The 22,505-nt window shown below is 40.9% G+C and overlaps 1 protein-coding gene across 2 annotated transcripts; it reads left to right on the top strand.

The window, feature by feature from the left end:
• The first annotated feature begins 2,443 nt into the window (after positions 1-2,443).
• Positions 2,444-22,394, top strand: edem3 (ER degradation enhancer, mannosidase alpha-like 3). 2 transcript variants are annotated; one of them, XM_030082755.1, is made up of 22 exons: positions 2,444-2,457; positions 8,111-8,676; positions 8,763-8,808; positions 9,048-9,148; positions 9,858-9,897; positions 10,136-10,248; positions 10,936-11,089; positions 11,543-11,677; positions 12,861-12,966; positions 13,197-13,294; positions 13,875-14,000; positions 14,095-14,178; positions 14,750-14,833; positions 15,206-15,330; positions 15,545-15,716; positions 15,821-15,966; positions 16,058-16,202; positions 16,951-17,142; positions 17,398-17,563; positions 18,300-18,485; positions 18,870-18,917; positions 20,439-22,394. In XM_030082755.1, exons 2-22 carry the CDS (start codon positions 8,558-8,560, stop codon positions 20,816-20,818), a joined length of 2,766 nt encoding a protein of 921 aa, XP_029938615.1. In that variant the 5' UTR covers positions 2,444-2,457; positions 8,111-8,557; the 3' UTR covers positions 20,819-22,394. The 2 variants fall into 2 exon arrangements, with proteins under 2 accessions (XP_029938615.1, XP_029938616.1); XM_030082756.1 differs by lacking the exons at positions 2,444-2,457; positions 18,870-18,917 and having other exon boundaries at positions 7,510-8,676.
• Positions 22,395-22,505: the final 111 nt, after the last annotated feature.

Below are 22,505 nucleotides of genomic sequence, written 5' to 3'. Positions count from 1 at the left end.
AAATAAATAAATAAATAAATAAAACTTGTCATATGGAGCTATTATATGATCAATCAGTGTGGGATTTTAGTCAAATTATGCACCCCCCCCCCACACACACACACACACACACTCACACACATACACAGATTTAGACAATTTAATTACCACTATACTGAGATTATGAAGTAGGATGATGAAACCTTTAATCAATGACTTCTTTGTGCAGCAATAAAAGTGGTTCTTCATCAGGTTTACATTTCTTTATATCCCAGAATGTCCATGTCAGTCAGGAGCAGTTTTTGCTATCAAGATTGCACAAAACATGATGTAACATTGTCAGATGAAGAAACAACAGAAGATGTGTTCCATGGAAGGACCTCTTAATTTCAGAAGTTAAGGAGTCACAGTACAAGAATGCATTGTGAAATATTCACCCTAGGCACTACGCTGTGAGAACACGAGGCTCAAAATACCTCAGTTTAACATGTAATCCAATGGAAGATGTTTTTGACTGATTCAAAGGCCTTATTTTGAAAGAGCCATTTCATTGAGTCAAAATTACTTTCCCCATTTCTTCAATCTATGGTACATAAAAAGTTCATAAACCCAGCATCATTGAAATGTGAGACTGGCCACATTCCACTCAACATCTGATTTGCTTCAGACCAACTAATTTCAATCCAATCCAGAGATATTTCTATACTGCCAAGTACAACACAGTCATTTAACCCAACAATCCCACATGAACATGAACAGTAGGATACTCCACTATGCTTTCCTCACTCAAGTTCAAGTCTTTAGGATTGTGGAATGCTCGAAGCGACCAGCTGACGGTAAGCTGAAAGCAGGCTCACTTCTGGTAACATCACCAGTCCAGTGCAAGCACAGATCAATAATCAATAAATAAAACATAAATATTATTTATATAATTGACTAACACCAGTATAAAATTAGAAAACATTGTATGAACTGTAAAAAGTGAGAGAGAGAGAAAACAAATAATCTGTATAATGTAATTTTGTAATTTTCACTTTGGTAATAAAGCATGAAGTGAAACATAAAGAATCGACAAAATTAACAGCTATCATCAACTTAAAATTTGAAAACTGACTTATGTAACTCCAGTACATGAAGGAGAAAAACTGAAGTGAAATTCTAGTGAAAGCCAATGGTTTCAGAACTGGGAAATGCCAGTTGCTGACTGTTCATCACTGCATGCCCTGAGCAAGGCCTTGACCTCCAGCTGACTTTGCACAATTTTAGGTGGGATATCATAATATTATGCTATTCTGATGTAAAGCAAATGCAATATGCTGTGAAGTGAAGATACACAGGTCCACATGGACTCACAACGCTGCCGCAGCTCAACAATATGCTGGTGTGTTTTTAAAGCAGTCTTTATTTCCATAAAAATTTTCATACAAAATTACTGAAGCACATGCGATTTCTACTATAACACCTTCAAACATTGATTAGATACAGTTAGATACTGGCTCCTGATGTTAGTTTACTGTACACTCAGAGCAATTCCAAGAAACACATCAAAAGATGAGCTGAAACAGATGAATAGCATTTGATCCCACTCAAAATTACAGTGAAATTTACTCTGAAGACAGTTTTAGCTTTTCGGGGGTAATTTTACTATTTTAAAATAAAAATCAACAATGGACTGTGTAAAGACATTTAACAGTGTTCAGAGTAAAATGATTACGCTTTATAGAGCAGAGTCCCCTCCAAAATCTTGTTAAAAAATTACACTTTTAAGTGTATTGTTTGATTTAAATTTTTTGCAGCATTACTTTATTATTCATGATATACATTACTAATAAATACTGAAGTCTAAATACAGATATAAAAGAATACAGTAACAGTATAGATACATTAAAAACTTTTATTGTAGCATGACACATTTCAATGCAAATAGTCAACAAATACATATGCTCACCAGAGAAATCATACTTGGTACAAACCTCACCTTGAACAATTGGAGAAGGGAATTTGACCATCAGGCCCGGCCCTGGCTTGATTTATGCCCTTAGAAGAGCGTGTGTGTGCACAGACAGAGGGGGGTTGCATCGTATGTTCCTTACTACATTTGATTTCCCCTTTCCCCAAATTCTAGCTTTACATGATAATACACTGTGGTACCCCTTCAGGATTGAATATAAACCCAGAGAAGAACTCAGTGTTTGATTTGCATGCGACAGCTGACAGGAGCGCTTCTTTTAACAAGCCTATACCTAGTGAAAATAGTGATAAATTAAGCTGAGTTGTAAACCACATCAAAACAAAAGCATAAGAATCATCTTCAGTTTTGATGTGTTTCATAGAATTGCCTTGAACATAACTTAAAAACAGGAACCAGTGTCTCATCTTTGTTTGAAGGTGTTATAGTAGAAATCGCATGTGCTTCGATAATTGTGTATGAAAATTATTATGGAAATAAAGACTGACTGAAAAACACACCTGCACATTGTTGTGCAGAGGCAGCATTGTGAGTCCATGCGGACCTGTGTGCCTTCACTTCAGCACTACATATTACCATAACATTATGACAGCCCACCTAATATCGTGTAAAGTCTGCTGGGGGTCAAGGCCTTGCTCAGTGACACACGGTGGTTAACCATTTGAGACTTAAGACCCCAACTTTGGTTCTCTAACTTTTATTATTTAATTATATTTTGTGGGTTATAATTAAAATAATTATAACCCACAAAATAAATGAATACAGATGAAAGAAAACAATTAGTAATATTTTGCTATGTGAATAATTTAGTCAGAAGGAACTTGCTACTGAAGCCTTGTGAGGCCTTCTGACCTCTGAGAGAGTTCCAGCCACCAACCAGGAGTCCCAGCAGGTTGCCTCTCCCAAGGAGATTTGTTCTTATTCAGTGATGTGTCATTACTTTACAACATCCTGGGGCTTCAGGGGCGGGGTGGCCATCGGGAGGTTTCGGGAGGTTTCCCGAACGGTCGGTGTGTTCCGGGCCGGTGGGGTCTATTCTGGGCCGGCGGCCACACTCACGGTCCAATCTCCCGGTATTTTATATATTTGCTCCTGCTCTGCGAATTGAAGCACTGAAGCACAAGCCAATCAATCAAAATTAACAAATGAACTAAAGGAAAGACAAAGCATACTTGAACATGTGTTCATGATACATCATGGTCATGGTCATTTCAACACCAGCTCACATGTCCACACTCACACTTTACGGTTAAAGGGGCTGTATCATGCAAAATTCACTTTTTGTATGTTTTAACCTTGTTATATGGCTATGTACTCACCAAAAACACCCCCAAAGCGTTTTTTTTCCTTCGTGCCTATGTGTTTGAGCTTTCCTTGCATTTGTGCTGCTCAGAGGCAGCCCCTCCTGCACCTGTGAAAACACTCTGTTTCCCACGTTCACGTCACACTGTGAAGATGGCTCCCCTGAGCCCTCCTCCCGCAGGCCCTCGGCAATCAGCGTTGCCACTTTTTATATCTTCGATTACGGAGACAAACTTTAACCATCGTCTGAAGGCAACAGTCAAGCAGGAGCAAGAGTCTGAAGGGTCTGCGCTTGGTGAGTTTCTCACAGGAAAAGACGTTTTCGCGTGTCTTTCTGTGTAGAGAAGCTAGAGCTAAAGAGCTAAACCTAACTCTTAGAGACGCTAACGAACCAACGCTGATTGGTTGAAGTACGCTGTCAGTCAAAGTCCACAGGAGGAGAGGCGGGATTTTCAGTGAAACAGAGCGTTTTCTCTTCCGGGTTTCAGAATTAGCCCCAGAAAATCTTTTATTTCACACAAAATGACTTTTCCTTTGCGGCAAAAATAAACTATTACCATGTTAATGCCATTTCTAGGGTTTGGACTAGCTAAAAAAGCATGATACAGCCCCTTTAAACTTTTTCTGCAGTTCATCTGATTTTAGGGTCATTTGTGCTGAACTGTTGCTTGGTCATCAGTATCATGTACTGTTTTGCAACTGACATTTCCCAATTCTGAAACCATTGGCTTTCACTAGAGTTTCACTTCACTTTTTCTTCTTCATGTATTGGAGTTACATGAGTCAGTTATCAAACTTTAAGTTGGTGATAATGTTAGTCAAATATGATGATGATGGTGAAGCTGAAGATGACAATTTGTAGTTGTTGTTGAAGAAACAGTGATTTTCACATGTTTTTAGCAAATTTTTTGAAAACATTTTTTATTACGTTTGTCTTACAGTATTCTAGAGAAACACCTTCATGAAACAGTAGTATTCATGTTAAGCGCGAGGCGTTCAGAGTGAACTTTCCACGTTTTGATGAGCTGCACCCAAAGGTAATACAGTCATAAGTTGACAGACGCGTGTGTGTGTGTGTGTGTGTGTGTGAGCCAAAGAGAGTGAGAGAGAGAGAGAGAGAGAGAGAGAGAGAGAGAGAGAGAGAGAGAGAGAGAGAGAGTGAATGCAAAAATCTGAGAAAACAATTAAGGAACCTGTCAAACCAAAAACACAGAGAACCTCACAACCCAAACACACGCCGGCAATATAATGAAACATTAAAACAGTATAAAAACATGGTGAGAAAAAAGAGAGGCCAGCATGTTAAAGACCAGCTCCATGCCATTGAGATGTCCATAAATACAAATAAATTCTGGGATAATTGGAACACACTAAATAAACAGAAACATGATGATCTACCCACTCAAAATGGCGACATGTGGGTAAATCATTTCACAAATCTATTTGGACCCATAGAAACAAATGAAGACCAAAAACACATTATCAATAAGCTGCACAGTTTAGAATTGGCTATAAAGGATTACCAAAACCCATTAGACTCCCCCATCACACTCAAAGAGCTACAAGGCCAGAAAAATTCCCTAGAAACCAAGAAGGCATGTGGCACTGATGGCATCCTAAACGAAATGATTAAATTCACAGATCACAAATTCCAACTAGCCATTCTGAAACTTTTCAACACTGTCCTCAACACTGGGATCTTCCCGGATCATGTTTGGAGCCAAGGACTAATAACACCAATTCACAAGAGTGGAGACAAACCGGACCCCAACAACTACCATGGAATCTGTATCAATAGCAACCTTGGTAAAATCCTCTGCATGATTATAAACCACCGGCTCCTTCAACTCCTCACACAAAATAATGTCCTGAGCAAATCCCAAATTGGCTTTTTACCAAATTACCGGACAACGGATCACATATTTACCCTCAGCACCCTGATAGAAAAACAAACAAGTAAAAAGAAAGGCAAACTATTCTCCTGTTTCGTAGACTTCAAAAAAGCATTCGATTCAATTTGGCACCAGGTTCTGCTGTACAAATTACCACAAAGTGGAATAGGAGGGAAAACTTACGACATTATAAAGTCCATGTACACACACAACAAGTGTGCCATCAAGATTGGCAACACACACACAGACTTCTTCCCTCAGAGAAGGGGGGTCAGACAGGGATGCAGTCTGAGCCCAACCCTCTTTAACATCTACATCAATGAGCTGGCAGAAGCTCTGGAACAGTCTGCAGCACCGGGCATCGCCCTGGCAGACACAGAGGTCAAATGCCTGCTGTTTGTTGATGACCTGGTGCTGCTGTCACCAACCAGAGAAGGGTTACAACAACACCTTGATCTTCTGCACAAGTTCTCCCAGACATGGGACAGGAAACCAGTCCAAAACAAAAATAATGATATTCCAAGAAGGACCCAGCCCACTACATTTCAAACAAACATTTCTCCTAAACAAAAGGGTCCTAGCACACACTAAAAACTACACATATCTCGGTCTAAACATCAGTTACACCTGAAATTTAAACAAAGCTGTGAACGATCTGAGGGACAAGGCGAGACATCAAAAAGATCATCCAATCAGACATCCCAATTCCAATCTGGCTCAAAATTCTGAATTTGGTTATAGAACCAATTTCTCTTTATGGTTGTGAAATCTGGGGTCCAATTGCCAACCAAGATTATACAAAATGGGACAAACACCAAATTGAGACTCTGCACGCAGAACTCTGCCAATGTATTGTTCGTGTTCAACGCAAAACACCAAACAATGCATGCAGAGCAGAATTAGGACAATACCCTCTAATTATTAAAATCCAGAAGAGGGCTCTTAAATTCAATGAGCACCTTCAGGAGAGTGAGCCCAGCACTCTCAACTACAAAGCCCTTACCCACAGACGGGCTGGAAACACATGCCCCCTCAGCCAGCTGGTTCTAGGACTCTGCCCACAAACACAAGCAGAGCCACCAAATTATAAAGAAACAAAAAATTGAAATACCTGAACCACTGGACAGAATCCATTAAACATCAGGGCAAACTGGATACATATTCGGCCCTAAACAGAAAATACATGGTGGCAGAATACCTGAGCACTGTGACCGACCCACAGGTCAGGAGATCCTTGACCAGGTACCGGCTCAGCGAGCACAACCTGGCCATCGAGAGAGGCCGACCTGGACCCCCCGAGAAGAGAGACTGTGCCCCCACTGCACACAGGGTCAGGTGGAGACTGAGCTGCACTTCTTGACTGCCTGCCCCTTGTACCAAGATCTCAGGGACACCTACTTCCCCCTCATCACAAACACACATATTGACTTTCAGAGCATGCCTGACATGCCCAAACTGCCATACCTGCTCAGGGAAGTACAGCAGTGTGCAAACACAGCAGCCAGGTTTGTGCACGGCTGCGACAGGAGACGGACTGAAAAACTGAAACCTCCATGAACCCGAGGAGGAGGACAGACCGGGACCAGGACCAGAACCAAGACCATCTCATCCTGTGAATGAGGCTGTGTCTCAGCACATGAAACTGCTCCTGCATTTGTATAATAACACTGTGAAGACTTTCCAGCCACACTGCACATGGGTAATTTCAGCATGTATAAAGTACAAAAGAGACATTATTTTTTTTCTTTTAATTTTTATTCTTATTTTATAGTATTTGCACAGACTTGCACTGTTTTCACTTCAGTGAAGTATGTTAAAATGTTAATATTGTATGCTTTTTTTATGTAACGCTTTGGCAATGTGAATGTGTGTTTGTCATGCCAATAAAGCTTCTTTGAATTGAATTGAATTGAACTGAATTGAATTGAATTGAATTGAGAGCGCGAGCGAGAGAGAGAGAGCGTGAGCGAGAGAGGGACAGAGAGAGAGAGAGAGCGCGAGAGAGAGCGAGAGAGAGAGAGAGAGAGCGAGCGAGGGACAGAGAGAGAGAGAGATCGAGAGAGAGAGCGAGAGAGAGAGAGAGAGAGAGAGAGAGAGAGAGCGACTCTCTTAGCCCGTGATTGTGACTGTCAGGCAACTCCCCTAAGACGCTGTCAAGCGCAGTAGAACTCCAAATAAGCAAACAACCTTTGCAGTTGTTTTTGATTTTAAATATTATGTAGTGATTGTTATCAGATCTTAAGTCACATTTGCTCATTGACGAGAGCAGCTCGTGTTTGATTGTCGGTTTGGAGGCTGGACTGTTGCCTTCCGATCTAAACTCAGGGTGAAAACACGCCTCACCGGGAAGCGGATGTTGTTGACGTTTTCATCTCAGCCGCGTCCGGTTTTCGGGGCAGCTCCTTTCGGTGAAATAGCGGCGTCGGATTAATTCATAATTTTTTTATAGCAAAAGGCGCAAAAAATATTTAAATAAACAGACAAAGCAGAGTGTTCAGCGATGGAGTTGTTTATTTCTCGGTTTGTTTTGAGTTCTCGGCCTGCGTGTCGTCATCAGCCCGGGTAGTTAGCACGGTGGGCTAACTGGCTAATTAAATCCTGTCAAGTGCTCGGCTGCTCCTTGGACTGAAGACTCAGAGGTGTCAAGAGGAGGAAATAATTATCTCTGGAGTGAAACAGGGTTTGCAAGTGTCGCAGGGTGATAACAGGTCAAGGTACGAGCTGGAGCCACTGTTGGTTTTTGACTTGTTAGTGTGCTTGGAGTAAGTAAATGGTTCTGACAGAAGGAGTTGAAATGAAGTAATCACTCAGATCATTTTGATTTGTTTAACGCTAATAAAAGATGTCCGTGGATATTTTTTTCTGGAAAGTGCCCGAGGTTCTCGCGTATTGGTCGCTCGGTTAAAACAGCCTTGTAGCTTCTGTATGTAGATGGCGGGATCTATTTTAATTCTACATGTAGCGCTAGTCTTTTGGATGACAACGTGTCACATGTACTGTGTACAGTGAGTCCATGTGACATGGGAAAAGTAAATAGGTGTGACACATTGGCCTGCTCTCACGACGTGGAGCAAACCTGCACTGCAATAAATGCTTGCCACATCTGCGTCAGGTCCCTCTAGATTTCTGGTTACTTGAAGAAAGGGCATTCCTAGAGGTTCAAGCTGTGGATGCACGCAGCTCATTCATCTCAACAATCTGCATGCTTTGGTCCAACAGAGATGGAGCTTGAGGGGCTAAATGTGTATGAGTTATAAACTTGAATTTATTGATGGGCATATATTTTTAGGAAAAGCTATCGTGACTAAAGATGATCTCAGAAGAAGAAGCTACTAGTTTTGGTGAAGTTAGTCGTTCTAGTTAGTGTGTAAGGCACTGGTTATGTCCACGTATTTAGTCCGTGACACACCGATAGATGAGCTGTAGTCGTACTTCTGTTGCTGTCACAATGCCACCTGTGTTCATATTAATGCTACTGGGAGCATTATGCAGCCTTGGACAGACCATGTCTAGGGATGAGAAGCACAAGTTAAGGTGAGTTCCTGAAAAATTGTGTTTGAACCGCAATGTAAAAGGTGAATACACATACTGATGTTTGCTGTTTGTTACTGTCTTCACAGGAACCAAGTGATTGAAATGTTTGACCATGCATATCAGAATTATATGGTCAGTTCTACAGAAGTTTATCCTCTGTGCTGCTTTCTTAATGTTTATTTTTGCAATATGTATTTATTTGACCTTAGCTGCATGTTCTTTCTGCTACTGTTTGATTCGCCAACATCCACCCTTTCCTTGACTTTATTTGTAGCATTACATCCTCATTCATGTCCAGATTAAATTGTCAACATTTGCAAATCAAAAGAAGTAGAAAGTGGGGTCTCAAAAACCTTGTTTGTGTTTTCCAGGACCATGCATACCCAGCAGATGAGCTGATGCCTCTTACATGCAGAGGGAGAGTACGAGGCCTTGAACCCAGTCGAGGAGATGTAGATGATGCTCTTGGCAAGTGAGTACCATTCTACTTTTGGTCTTGATGTTTGGAACATTTCATTTAGCTTTGTGGTTTATGTGTGTCATCTAGGAAATGAAAAAAAGCAAGAAAAAAATAATTTTAAATTATTTAATTAGAATTCAATTATATAATAATTTCTAAATGATTATAGTTTTGTTTGTTGACTTTGAGGGTGAGGCTTTCTCACATTTCTAACAATGAAGCAAATTAATAGCGGAAAATTAGAACTACTAAATGTAAAGAAAATTGTAAAAACAACATAAGCAGTTGTTGAGAACCAGAATGAATCTGTAAATAAACTCATAAACAGGAGTATGCAATGTTAATACAGAGCTAGTGCAGACTGGTTGTTGTCTAATCAGAAAATCTAATTACAAAATTTCAAAGGAATTCAAATTGTTGAAGTTTTTTTCTGTGTAGTTAACAATATGTGTCTGCATTAGTTTTCGGTGAGTTTTCTTGCTCCTTCAATCCATGGCTGTTTTGACAAATTTGCAGAGGGCGTGAATGTATTTGTGATTAATTGTTTTTCTGTTTTTGCCATGAAATGAGTGCCTCTCTCTGGTGTGTATCTGACATCTCCTTGAGCCTCTGCAACTCAAATTAGTCCAGTTAAAGTATAGAAGCTTGATGGAAGCTGGGAAATATGTCAGTTATCAAAAAGTTTTTTATTGAACAATTTTTTTTTCTCTTTCTCTGTTAGATTTTCTCTGACTCTTATTGACACCCTGGATACTTTGGTGGTATGTACTGGTAATTTATAAATATGACTCGGTTGTTGTTTTTTTTTTATGACATGCCAAAAGATGCCATATTACATTTTGGATCCTCAAAATACTGGAACTACAAAATAAAGCATGAATGTCACAAAATAACTGTTAATTTGATCCTCATTGGATATTTATGGGGACATTTTTCCCCACAAGTGTTACTTAATACCGGGTTTTGATTTTGATTGTGATGCATTGTTTCTTCCTGCAGCTTTTAAACAAAACAACAGAGTTTGAAGCTGCTGTGAGGAGAGTACTGTCAGATGTCAGGCTGGACAATGACATTGTTGTATCGGTCTTCGAAACCAACATTAGAGTGCTCGGGTAAGATTGGACAGCATTGTAAACATACACACTCTTGAGAAGTACTTTGCTCCATTGAATTTGCCACAGTATCAGAATTTCAGCAGTCATTACTCCTTCAACATCACCAATACATTTGCAGCATTTCCATCACTCATTCTACACCACCATTAAAAAAAAGAGTGAATCACACGCACTTTAAAGTACCTTTCTTCATTTAAATAAATTGAAGGTGCAAGATATAAGAGCAATGTGAAAACAAAAAACATACTATGTTTGAATAGATGTCAGGCTTGACATGTTTGAATACTGAAACATTTTTCTTTGTTACAAAACTCTGCAAATTACGCAGGATTTAAATTACAGAACCAACATCCAGTGACATGAAAAAAAAAAATCAATAGGCTTCCAAAAAAAAAAAGCAGGTGTTTCCAAAACTCTGATATGTGTCTTACTAACAGTTCTGTGAGGCTCCATCACATCACACTATTGGAAAACTTTTACTTCCTGGTATTTTGGATGCCAAAACAAGATACGCATCACAATATTTCTCTCAAGGTGACCCTGTGCTTAATTCCTGTCACACATTCAAGTTTATTTCTTTCGTAATTGGTAGAGAGATCTGGTCCAAAACAAAAAATAAAAGAATCTGTGAATTTTTATTATAAAAACATATTTTTTTTTATTGTGGCTGTCATGTTTGTTCAGAGGTCTGCTGGGAGGCCACTCCATGGCTGTAATGTTGAAGGAGGGGGGTCAGAACATGCAGTGGTACCAGGATGAGCTCCTCCACATGGCCAAAGACCTGGGGCTCCGTCTGCTGCCGGCCTTTAACACCAGCAGCGGCCTGCCTTATCCCAGGGTAAGACACACACACACACACACACACACACACACACACACACACACACACACACACACACACACACACACACACACACACACACACACACACACACACACACACACACACACACACACACACACACTGTGAAGCAGCTTTATAATACAAGTGTCTATGTTGTTATGATTTTATGGTAAGGAATTAGAATAGTATTGTTACATGCTGTAACTGGGGGATGCTTTCTGCCAGTCTTTTGTAAGTGTGTTTTAAATTTGTGAGAATAATTTTCCTTTATGAGACTTTTATTGAAGATAATCTGTGTTGACAATAGTGACATTCCCTTTTCCGCTTCTCTCACAACTGTTACTGTTTCCAGATGTAAACTCTGTGACTGCCTTGTTTCCACGCTCAGTCTGCTGTGAATCTAATTTGACAATATTTGATTTTTTTTTTGTTTTGTTTTTTTATTAGGTGAACTTGAAATATGGTGTCAGGGGCCCTGAGACGAGAACAGGAACAGAAACGGACACCTGTACAGCTTGTGCTGGCACCATCATCCTGGAGTTTGCTGCCTTAAGCCGTTTCACTGGGGACCCTGTTTTCGAGGTGACACGTTGCCGTCACACATTTAGATCATTGCATTGACAGGATATTATTGTTTGGCTTTGACAGCAGTGGTTTAGAGGTTGAAGAAGGTAGCTTTTGTTTGGTGGTTCAAAGGTTTGAATCCCACTAGTGACAGGTTACTGTTGTGGGTCCCTCAGTGATTTCTCTTGATAACATCTGATTGTAAACTCCTAAAGTTTGGTCACACCTTTACACACCTTGACTATTTACATTGTAGAGCTCTCTGAAGACTTCAAAGCTATGAATTAACACATATGGAATTATGTAGTGAACAAAAAAAGTGTGAAATAACTCAAAACATGGAAGTAAGAGAAGAAAGCAGAGCAAGTTCTATCAGCAATGACAGGACAGTAAAATAGTGATCAACAGTTTATTTTCTGATATTTTAAAAGGGTTTGTGTCTTATAAGCCTCAGTACTCATTCTCATATTGCTCCCGGCAGGGTCCAAACAGACACTTGCTGTGGCTCAATCGCCTGCCTTCAGAAGGAGCTAAACCTCTGCAGTACATTTTCAATTGTAAAAGTGCAAAGTTTTAATTGCAAAGTCCCAGTTTGTTGTCATTTGTCATTTGTCTGTGAACAAGAAATGGATGTTAAAATGAGATGCCTTCAAGTGCCTTTGTTTCATTGAAGGACTTCATCAGTTTGAGATTCAGTTTGCTTGGCACTTGTTATAAAGGTTTGAATTAAAAATCAACTTTTTTTTCTATAGCAGACAACCTAACAGGTGTTACACAGTGTGTTTTTTTAATTAAATCATTCCGATGTATAACGTGCAGCTGGTAGTGATTCAGCCAGCCTTGTTTTGCTAGTTACACTAGTACGTTTGCCACTTGAAATCTCTTCTAAGAAAATGCCCACTCACTTTCAAAAATAGAAGCATAGACACAACCTGTCTCTTGTGTATGTAAAAAAAAAAACCCACACACAACAAAATCCCCTCAATATTTGATTTATTATAAAATATTGATGTGTTTTGCAAGTATTAAAACAGAAATATGCAGCTTTCCTTGAGCTGAGGAATGTTTCATTTCATGTCAGTGACGGACTGCTGAACCCAGTCAGTCACTACAATCATTCAAACAGCGCAGAGTTACTGCAGATGGACTTTTACTGTATTAAATCAATAATGCACCCTTCTTCACATGCGCACACATACAGGCCCATGCCCGGAGAGCCCTGGACTTTTTGTGGGAGAAGAGACAAAGAAACAGCAATCTGGTGGGAACCACCATTAATATCCACTCTGGAGAATGGGTCCGAAGAGGTGAGAGCACGGGCAGAGTGGACCTGGGGTGGGTGCAGCTGCGTGGGGGTGACGAGGTGGTGAAGCAGGACTGAAGGATTCGCAGGGCAAAAACAAAAGTAATATTCTTATATGTTAAGATGCAGTCTTCATTTTTGTCTGGTTGTGTGAATGGTGTCTGAGTACAAACAGAGCGTTCGTCCAGTTTCCTCCGGTTTTATTCAGGGAGGATTTGTTTTGTTTGTGTCCAGACAGTGGAGTGGGAGCTGGAATTGACTCCTACTATGAATACCTGCTGAAGGCCTACATCCTCTTGGGAGACGACCTGTTTCTGCAACGTTTCAATATTGTAAGCAGACAGACACCTGCACACACTGGTGGTTCAATACCTCTCAGGTTTACTTAATAGCATTTTTGTCTTTAAGCATCTCCCACGTTAAACAGCTATACTATTTTAAATGTTTAGCTGTTTAATCTTCTGTGCGGATGGTATTGTTAATGTTTTCTCTTTTACAATATAAAAAAGTAAGTCAGTTGTTTTGAAGATTTTGAAATGTGTCACTTGATCATTTTATTTGAGTGAATGAGAATCGTTTTGTAATGAAAACAGCTTTTAAAAAAAAAGTTTGTTAAAATCCACTCTTGTAACTTTCAGAACATAAAAAAATCAATTTTATATTTGATACAAAGGAAACAGCTGAAATACAATACAGAACATCATATACAGTCACATACTGAGATACAAGTGCTGATTATAATAAAGAAATTTTGATCTGAACTCTTATTTTGGGGGGATTTTAGTCTTGGAGACTCTTTATGGCCAAACACCCTGAGTTGTTAGTAAATTAGGTCTTCAGTATCTTTACTGGTCATGGCTGTTTGTTAACATAGCGATGGTCTCAGTGTTTTGTTTTCCATGTTCTGTGCAGCACTATGCATCTATTATGAAGTACATCAGTCAGCCTCCTCTCTTGTTGGACGTTCACATCCATAAACCTCTGCTTCCTGCTCGCACCTGGATGGACTCTCTGCTGGCCTTCTTCCCTGGACTGCAGGTCGACATGCGTCATATAAACACATGCAGTATTTGCTGTCTTCAGGCATGTTTTTGTGACCTCAGTGACTTTATGTGTGTTGTGCACGTTGCAGGTGTTGAAGGGAGACATTCGTCCAGCTATTGAGACTCATGAGATGCTGTACCAAGTTACCAAAAAACACAACTTCCTCCCTGAGGTGAATGCAGTTTTTGTTTTGTTTTTTGTTTGGAAATTAACACACATTTATTGTGACATGGCTGCTTTCTTTTGTTCTTTACTGGCAATTTGTACATATGCTGTCTGGAATAAGGATTGAAGAAAGCTTGTCTCTGAAAGTTTATTGAAGCTTCGTCATACAGAGTCCTAAGTGCATCCTAAGACGTCTACCGGAGTGTGCGTCCTGCTCCTAAGCACAGCTGCATGCACATACACACTCAGATTTAAGGAGGATTTAACTCATCTTCGCCTTTACCCATAAAGTTGTGTTTTACTGCTCTCCTCCCCTCCTCCAAGCAGCACTCTGCATTGCTCTCTCCTGACCTCTGCCCTCTGGTGCAAGCTGGTACCATGCTCCAGTCTCCAACAAAACATGTCTTGAGCAGCCATGAAACTCATAAGGCAGTTATTTCCCTTTGTAACCAAGAGTAAACAAGAAAGCACTCGGATTACATGTAATTGTACATAACTTTGTGACCACAGTTCTTTCTGGTTGCAGTGTCGGGGTGGAGGGAGAAGTCACCTGATTGTCTTTCTCTGTCTGTCCTCAGGCTTTCACCACCGATTTCAGGGTACACTGGGCCCAGCATCCCCTGAGGCCTGAGTTTGCTGAGAGCACCTATTTCCTTTACAAGGTAATTTATCAAGATGCCTGACAAAATGCAGATGTTAATTTTTCTTGCTGCCAACTTAGAACTGTATTGCCACAACTCATATCCAAATTAAACATTTTGTAGACAATTGTTGATTAAACACATTTGACATTTTTCAAAATTCTCAGTTTACAAGTTTTGGTTTCAGTTTGTTTTAAACCTCAACTCGGTCGCAGTAATGAAGCAGCTTCTTTCATACAGGTCACTAATACTTGTTCACAATCATCTGTCCGTGTTAAAACGCTTGATGGAACATGATCTGTTATGTCAGCAGGACTTTCATTGTGAATCCCTCTTTGTAGTCGCTGTGTTGTCCTCTGTTATTCTCTCAATGCTGCTCTCTCGTTCTCCCAGGCCACAGGAGACCCCTACTACCTGGAGGCAGGTCGTACCATTCTCGACAATCTCAATCGCTTCGCTCGCGTTCCCTGTGGCTTCGCAGCAATGAAGGACGTCCGCACTGGAAGTCATGAAGACCGGTCAGACTATAGACTCAACACCTATCTGATTTATTTTGCGGGATAATTTCTCACTAACTGCCAAAAGTCATTGCTCCAGTTTTCACTAGCGAAAAGAAACGTTTAGAAAATTCTCAGAATAACTTAAATTTCAATTTCAGAACTACTGACATTGGCTAAACTTTCTCAGTTCGCCACTCCGGTGCTTCAAGATTTGATGTAAATGTTTCCTCAGGATGGACTCGTTCTTCCTCGCTGAGATGTTCAAGTACCTGTTCCTGCTGTTTGCCGAAGCGGAGGATCTTCCGTTTGACGTGGAGGACTACGTCTTCACCACTGAGGCCCACCTGCTCCCCCTGTCCCTCTCCACCACCCCTCACTCCTCACTGATCTCCTCAAACAGAACGGTGACTGGCACCACTCTGCTCATTCCCAAACACCGACAGAGTCATGACAGTATTCCTGCATGCCAGCTCGTAGTTAAACTTAATGCATAATCCTCATTTCACAGTCGGAGGAGGAGCTGGATGACTCAAATTTTGATTGGACATGTCCAAACACTCGCCTCTTGTTTCCTGATCCTGCCTTCCCTCGAAACCTGAGAGAGCCGATCCGCAGTGCTGTTGACAAAAGCTGCCCGCGCCCTGCTCCGTACAGGTCTGTGAACGTACAGAAGGAAGCTCGAGGGTGTTTTTATTTACCGTCTGATAACGCTGACAGCCCGTCCTCTGTCCTAACCTCCCTACAGAGAGCCGGGCATGGGCCGCCCTCCCCTGAGGGCTCAGGACTTCATGGCAAACAACCCTGAACATCTTGAGCTGCTGCGGAGAATGGGAGTCAGTCTCATCCACCTGAAGGATGGCAGGGTGCAGCTGGTGCAGCACGCCACACAGGTAAACATTTCAGCAGCAAGGATACACCCTCAGGTAGCGAAATTATCATCAAATTAAGCACAAATATTGCTGTTTCTGGAACGAATTAGAACAAAAGACCTTCATATGTATATATTCTCATGATAACAATCGGTTTGAATTGATATATTGATGAGCTTTATGCTCATTGTGTGGAAGTCAAGGGTATTTTAGTTTTTTACCCCATGTGGGAAGCAGTAGGATTAAAATGTTTTGGGAAAAGGTGAGATATTTATTAGATATTTCTAATTTCAGAACAGTTTTCTCCGGAACCAGAGATCTATTTGTTTAGCTAATAAGTTACCTTAAACGTAAAATAACACAGTCGTTAGTTTGCAGCTGGCCCAAAAAACATCACACATTTGTGGAAAAAATAAAGTATGGATAAAACCGATGTTGAGAAATTTTCCATTAGGACGAATAACCCTTTCAATAAAAGATAAAGACAAATTAAGAGCACATGGACACTATCAATTCTGACGATATTTGAGTCTGAATAGAATTATGTGGTTTTTTTTTGTTTTTTGTTTTTTACATTTTTTAGAATGGAATAAAAAAAAAAGTTATTTTCCACTATAATGTGAAGTGAGTGATAAAGCAGTAGTAGAACATGGTTTTTGTATCATTTTTAGATATACTTTTCTGCCAAATCCATTTTTTTTCCCCCATTCTTTTTGAAAATGTTCTCTTAAAGGGCTCTCCTCTCCCACTCTGTCATGTCTGCACGCAGGCCGTGAGTGCAGTGGCAGCGGAGGACGGCGTGCGTTTCATGCAGGAGATGATGGAGCTGTCCAGCCAGCAGCAGAAAGAGCAGCTGCCTCCCAGAGCAATTCAGATCGTCTCCCACCCGTTCTTTGGCAGGGTGGTGCTGACCGCCGGCCCAGCCCAGTTTGGCACAGACCTGTCCAAAAGCTCCACAGGGGTGAGTGGGATTTGTGGCTTTGCCAAGCTGCCAGGTTATAAATGGGCACTTAGCTGTTTTCTCACTTGTTTTTTTACTCAGGGAGATACTCACTTTTGCCTTGTGTTTTTAAGAGGAAACTTTCTCTTGAGGAATATTTCGTAAATGATGGATGGAAAATGAGCGCCTGGTTTCAGTGTGGAACAAGTGAGATCAATTGGAAGCTCTGCGCTGTGTCAAGTCAGTATGTTATTTGTTCTTGCCTCCTGGTTGCAGGTACGGGGCTTTGTTGCTGTGGCCGAGCCCTACAGCGGCTGCAGTGAAATCACCAATGCTGAGTATATCCAGGGTCACATCGCCCTGCTTCAGAGGGGGCAGTGCATGTTTGCAGAGAAGGCCCGGCACATCCAGAAGGCTGGTGCCATCGGAGGCATAGTCATCGGTAAGCGTGAGCCATCAGTGACACAAGACGGAAGATGACTACGCAGCGACCGGATTAGTGCTGACTAACTGGATTACGTTGGAGACAGCAAGTGCAAATGCAGTCCTCCTTTCTTATTTTTCATTTCCAGAGTTACAGATCTATTGACAGTAATGTATCAAAATGATTATTATGCCAGTTATCATTATTTATTATTATGGTTTTAAATAGATATATATAAAATCAAAATTCTTGATCTTATGGCAGTGCAGTCATTTTCCATCTGATTATTCTAATTTCATGGGCCTTTTTTCTTATTTTAACTTGAAAACATTGTAGTCATCGTAAACAAATCTTTTATTGCATCCCTCACGATAGTCTTCTGCAAAACAAATCGTTGTTTTTGTTGCCTCTCTTTTTTTATGGTCTTCTGCCCCACTGTTTGATTGGCCCACATTCAGGAAACTTGCGAATCGAGCCTCGCCTCATTGTCTTGTAGGTTTAGGATGGAGCAGACAACTGTTCACCAAAGTCTGTGGCTAGCCTACATAAGTTTGTCCAGAGTGAACATTCACAGCAGCCTGGTTACTTAAAAACGTTTAATCATTTTGTTATTAGGTCAGGTTTGATGTGATACATGACAAATAGGACAAAGAGCGATTACATACACATACATAATATTTTTGGCCAGTAATAGTATTTTCCACTGAACAATTTCTGATCTCTTGTCTCCTTTTACGCCCCTCTCTTCCCCCAGATGACAACGAGGGCAGCAGCAGTGACACAGCTCCCCTGTTTCAGATGGCCGGAGACGGTCGCAACACGGATGATGTCACCCTGCCTCTCCTCTTCCTCTTCCACAAAGAGGGCAACATCCTGCTGGAGGCGCTGAAGGAGTACAGAGAAGTGGAGGTGCTGCTGAGCGACAAAGCCAGAGACAGAGGTGTGTCATCAACTCCCTGCATGTGTTTCTGCTGATCGCCGGGTCTCCTGTGCACTGATGTCCCCTTAAAAGGACTGATCACATCACTGTGCTTGCATCACTGCTGCGACTGAGCCTCATTATGTACCTGGCCTCATGAAAAAAAGATGCCGGGGATTTAGACGTTATTTGAAGTCTCAGAGCTCGTGACTCATTCCAAAGCCACCCACCGGTTGTGGTTATAATTGGGCGTGGTGGAGATTTACACTCCAGTTAATTTTGTGTCCTCGTTCTTTTCTTCTTTTTCCTCATTTGCCAAATCCCTTTATTCCCTGTAACAGTGCCTTTTTCTCCTCTCTTTCTTGGTCACTTTTTTTCTTAACCCTCTCCTCTTTGGATGAGCAGCAGCGATATTCAAAGGTAAACCTCTTCCTGGAAGTCTGATTGAGGGCAGTAAGTATCGTCTTCTTTCCATCATTCCCTCTCTGATAACCTTATTTCTTTTTTTACTCATCCGTTTCTCTTAATCTCTCTTTTCCTCCCTATAATAACTCTTGTATCTCTTTATCCTTCTTTCTTTCGCTGTGCTGTGTAAACCACAGGATTCACTTGGAATTTGCTAGAGAAGCTTATTGCTGTCAATTTCATGCTATTCATCATTTCCTCCCCAGGAAATGAAGACATGATAGCTTTATATTCTTCACTGCAGGAAGTCAGTAATTAAACCTTACAGTTTAATGGTACAGTAAGGTCAGACTACGCTTATCCCTCTGTCATGTAACTGCCTGCTTGTTGAAAAATCTTAAGTGCTTAAATTTTGTATTTTACTTTACTCGCACTGATAGTTGCTTTCCATAACATATATATACAATCCCACAATGTATAACATGTAAATAAAAGCAGGTTGCAATGATTTAAAAACCAAAGTATGATTTTCCAAAAGGATATGGTCAGCTAAAACTGTTCAGATGTTTTTGAATTTGATGGCAGCAACATGTGTCAAAAACTGGGCAAAGGGATCAAATTCACTAGGAAATCAGGTGGAAGGGCATTTTCACCAAGAGGGAAATTGGCAACACATCATTAACATTACTTGGTGAAAAAAAGGTGGATATTAGAGAGGAAGATTGTCTCAAAAGTAAAAATGGGCAGAATAAACTGTTTGATAATATATACTGTAGGTGGTGGCTTCTTCAAATGATTGAGAAAGTTTGAGTTTTGTACCATCTGTGTCACTACCATTAACATTGCATACAATTTACACATCAGACCAACCTTTGTGTGTGTTGAGATTTTATATATACCTGTCCGTAGAGGAGGTATCAACTGGACATGAGACTTTAGTTGTCTTGGATCTGAATATTTCAGCATCTGCTCCACACTCCTCACCCTGACTGCTAAACAGACACTTGACCGCTGTGCCTTTGAATAATGGTCAGTTTCGATAACTTCACAGCCACCACAACACTGTAAAGCCAGATAGCCTGTGTTTGTCTGTTCTGAACTATGCAGGTTTTTAAGTTACAGCCTCCCGTTGACGTTGTTGCTGTTTGGTCTCTTAATTTAGTTTAAAAAGTACCAACCCTCTCTTCAACACATTTAGAGTCTGCAGTCAAGGAATCAGATGAATTTTTGAAATAACAGATTATCTTCACCTCATTTTCAACCAGATCTGCAGAAACTGTGCAACCTTCTGCCATATTCTTTTTCTCTGTTGACTCTCAGCTTGTTTTTTTTGTTGCTATGTGTGAAAGTTTTCATCCTGTGGGAAAAAAAAAATAGTTACAATTAGCAACATGCTGTTATAGTTAGCAGCATTTTGATGAAAACTATGCTATTTATGACCATCAATGGCAAACTGGAAGCATGCGTATAGGTTTCTCAGTGAAGAGGAGGTGAAAAAAACCCAAAACAATCTCGTGCATATTTTTTGTTTAAAGCCCTTACAGTCTCATGCCTTTGCTTCTGTTTCAGGTGTGGATGTCCAAGAAGCAGAGGAGGACTGCACAACTGAGGCAACGACACCTGTCCCATCCGAACCCTCTGGCCAGCAACCGACGAGCAAGGTGGAGCTGGAGGAATCTGCCTCCGAGGAGGTCTCTCCTTTGCAGGAGGAAGTCAGCCCTGCAAGTGAAAACACAAGTACGGCCGAAGAAGTCGGTTCGCCTAAAGAGGAGGTCAGTCCCGTGAAGGAAGAGGCAGATCTAGCTCAACCTACCGAGGAGAGAGACTCAGAGAAAAGAGAAGAGCCCGAGGGTGACACAGACTCGAGCAGTCAGTCGGTGGATGAACTGCTTGCTGATTGGCGGGAAGACTTGGAGGCGTTCCAGCAGATGGAGAAGGATGAGCTCTGACAGTTGTGAGGCACCTCGTGCCCTGTGACTGGTTTGATCCCATCGCGGGGAGAGACCTGGAGAGAGCGCATCTTCACACACCACCGGCCTTAATCTGATGGACTTTAAAGGAGGCTGGGAAGATGTCTCTCCTTTTGGTTTCTTCTCCGGCCCTCTGTGAATGGTGTGACGTGCCAACGCAGCCCTGATACTGTATCTCCACACAGTCGAGCGATTCGTTTTCAGGTAGATGATCAATGAGACCAGATTTCATTTCACTGGACTTTCTCCTGCAGTTTCCTGTTTATATGTCAATTGCTGATGGAATGACACGGACCAGACTGTTTGCATCCATGTCTCTTATTCCTGTCCAGATTAGTTCTCACACTGTTGTTCACTCTATGCATTTCTGGCTACATTTGTTCAGTTGAATGCCGGTCCAGTGGTTCTCTCCCATTAATTCATCGACCAATTTTTTTTTTTTTTTTTTCCAAATCTTCCTAATGATTATATGTGATGATAGTTTGACTGTTCTTTCAAGATCTTTGTTCTAATCACATGTCCAAATTAACAGGAATCAAAGACTTATCAATGAATTGCGGTGGTGGTGGTAAATAAGCTGCACAGTCTTTAAATGGCTTTATGATACACTTTACACCAAACCTTGTCTCTCTGGAGGAAACATGAAAATCACATGTCAGTGTAAATATGTATTTGTGGAGATATATGGACTGAAATATCCTAGTGCCGTTCGCTCAGGTTCTGGTTCGCTCCACCTAACAGCCTCTTCTGGACCACAGTTGGGTGGAGCACACATTCTCAGCAGCATGATGAGGTGGATTTTACAGCCACAGGCCGCCACAGGAGGGCACTACGTGATCTGCTGGTCACGCTAGATCTGCTGACTAAATCAAAAGATCAGACATGACTATTAGATCTGATTCCATGAATTTGCAATATTTACACAGAATGAGATAAAAAGTATGTAAAATGTAACTAGATTTATAAACGTGACTGATTCAGATGTTGAAGAGTTTTTATTTAAATTTTAAATTAATTCTGGTAATGCCACTCTGCTGATTTAACCCTTTAACATTCTGTTTGGCTATTCGGTAAAACATTTTTTGCTGCTGTTTTCATTCTAATATTTGAGAAACTCAAAAAAGTATTCAGGTTTAGTTTTCAGTCTGTTTGCTTGAACGAGTGCAGGCCGAAGAGTTCTGGGTGTGAAATGAAGAGTCTGTTTCTGGTTTGAATGATCCAGCTCTGTTGTTATTAGTCCTGTTAAAACAAACCTAGTGAGATCTAAAACAAATCCAGCTGGAGTTTTAAGACTCAAAGTCAAAATTAAGAGTCCAGCTCATATGTGGCGTATCCAGGTCTAGCTCAAAGAGTCTAGTCTGTCTGGTTTTGAGGAGACTGGGTCTAGCTTAGAGTGTGTCAGTGTTCTGAGAGGGCTGTTCTGATTTAACAAATAATTTTCCCATTGCTGTTTTTGTTAAGATGTTGAAGGGTTAAACTGAGTATTTGAGCTAAAGGCATGTCTTTCGAGGAAATGCTACACACATGCTGACAAATAAAACAAAGGTGAATGTTTGGGTTGAGAGTATTGATTTCTTGAATCACTTTTCTATTCTTTTCTTTTCTTCACAGATTCTTTGATAACAAACAAGCAGACACACAACAAATCACTGGAGTCAACCTGAGA

Source organism: Salarias fasciatus, chromosome 23 (genome assembly GCF_902148845.1).
Source record: "Salarias fasciatus chromosome 23, fSalaFa1.1, whole genome shotgun sequence".
Taxonomy (NCBI): Eukaryota; Metazoa; Chordata; class Actinopteri; order Blenniiformes; family Blenniidae; genus Salarias; species Salarias fasciatus.
This window is presented reverse-complemented; position numbering and strand designations above follow the sequence as displayed.

Bases quoted from the DNA above. Each gene is read 5' to 3' on its own strand.
- edem3 (XM_030082755.1), top strand. From the start codon at position 8,558: ATGAGCTGTAGTCGTACTTCTGTTGCTGTCACAATGCCACCTGTGTTC. The intron at 11,090-11,542 runs GTAAGACACACA...TTTTTTTATTAG, and splicing joins GCGGCCTGCCTTATCCCAGG to GTGAACTTGAAATATGGTGT. The intron at 15,717-15,820 runs GTGACTGGCACC...CTCATTTCACAG, and splicing joins TGATCTCCTCAAACAGAACG to TCGGAGGAGGAGCTGGATGA.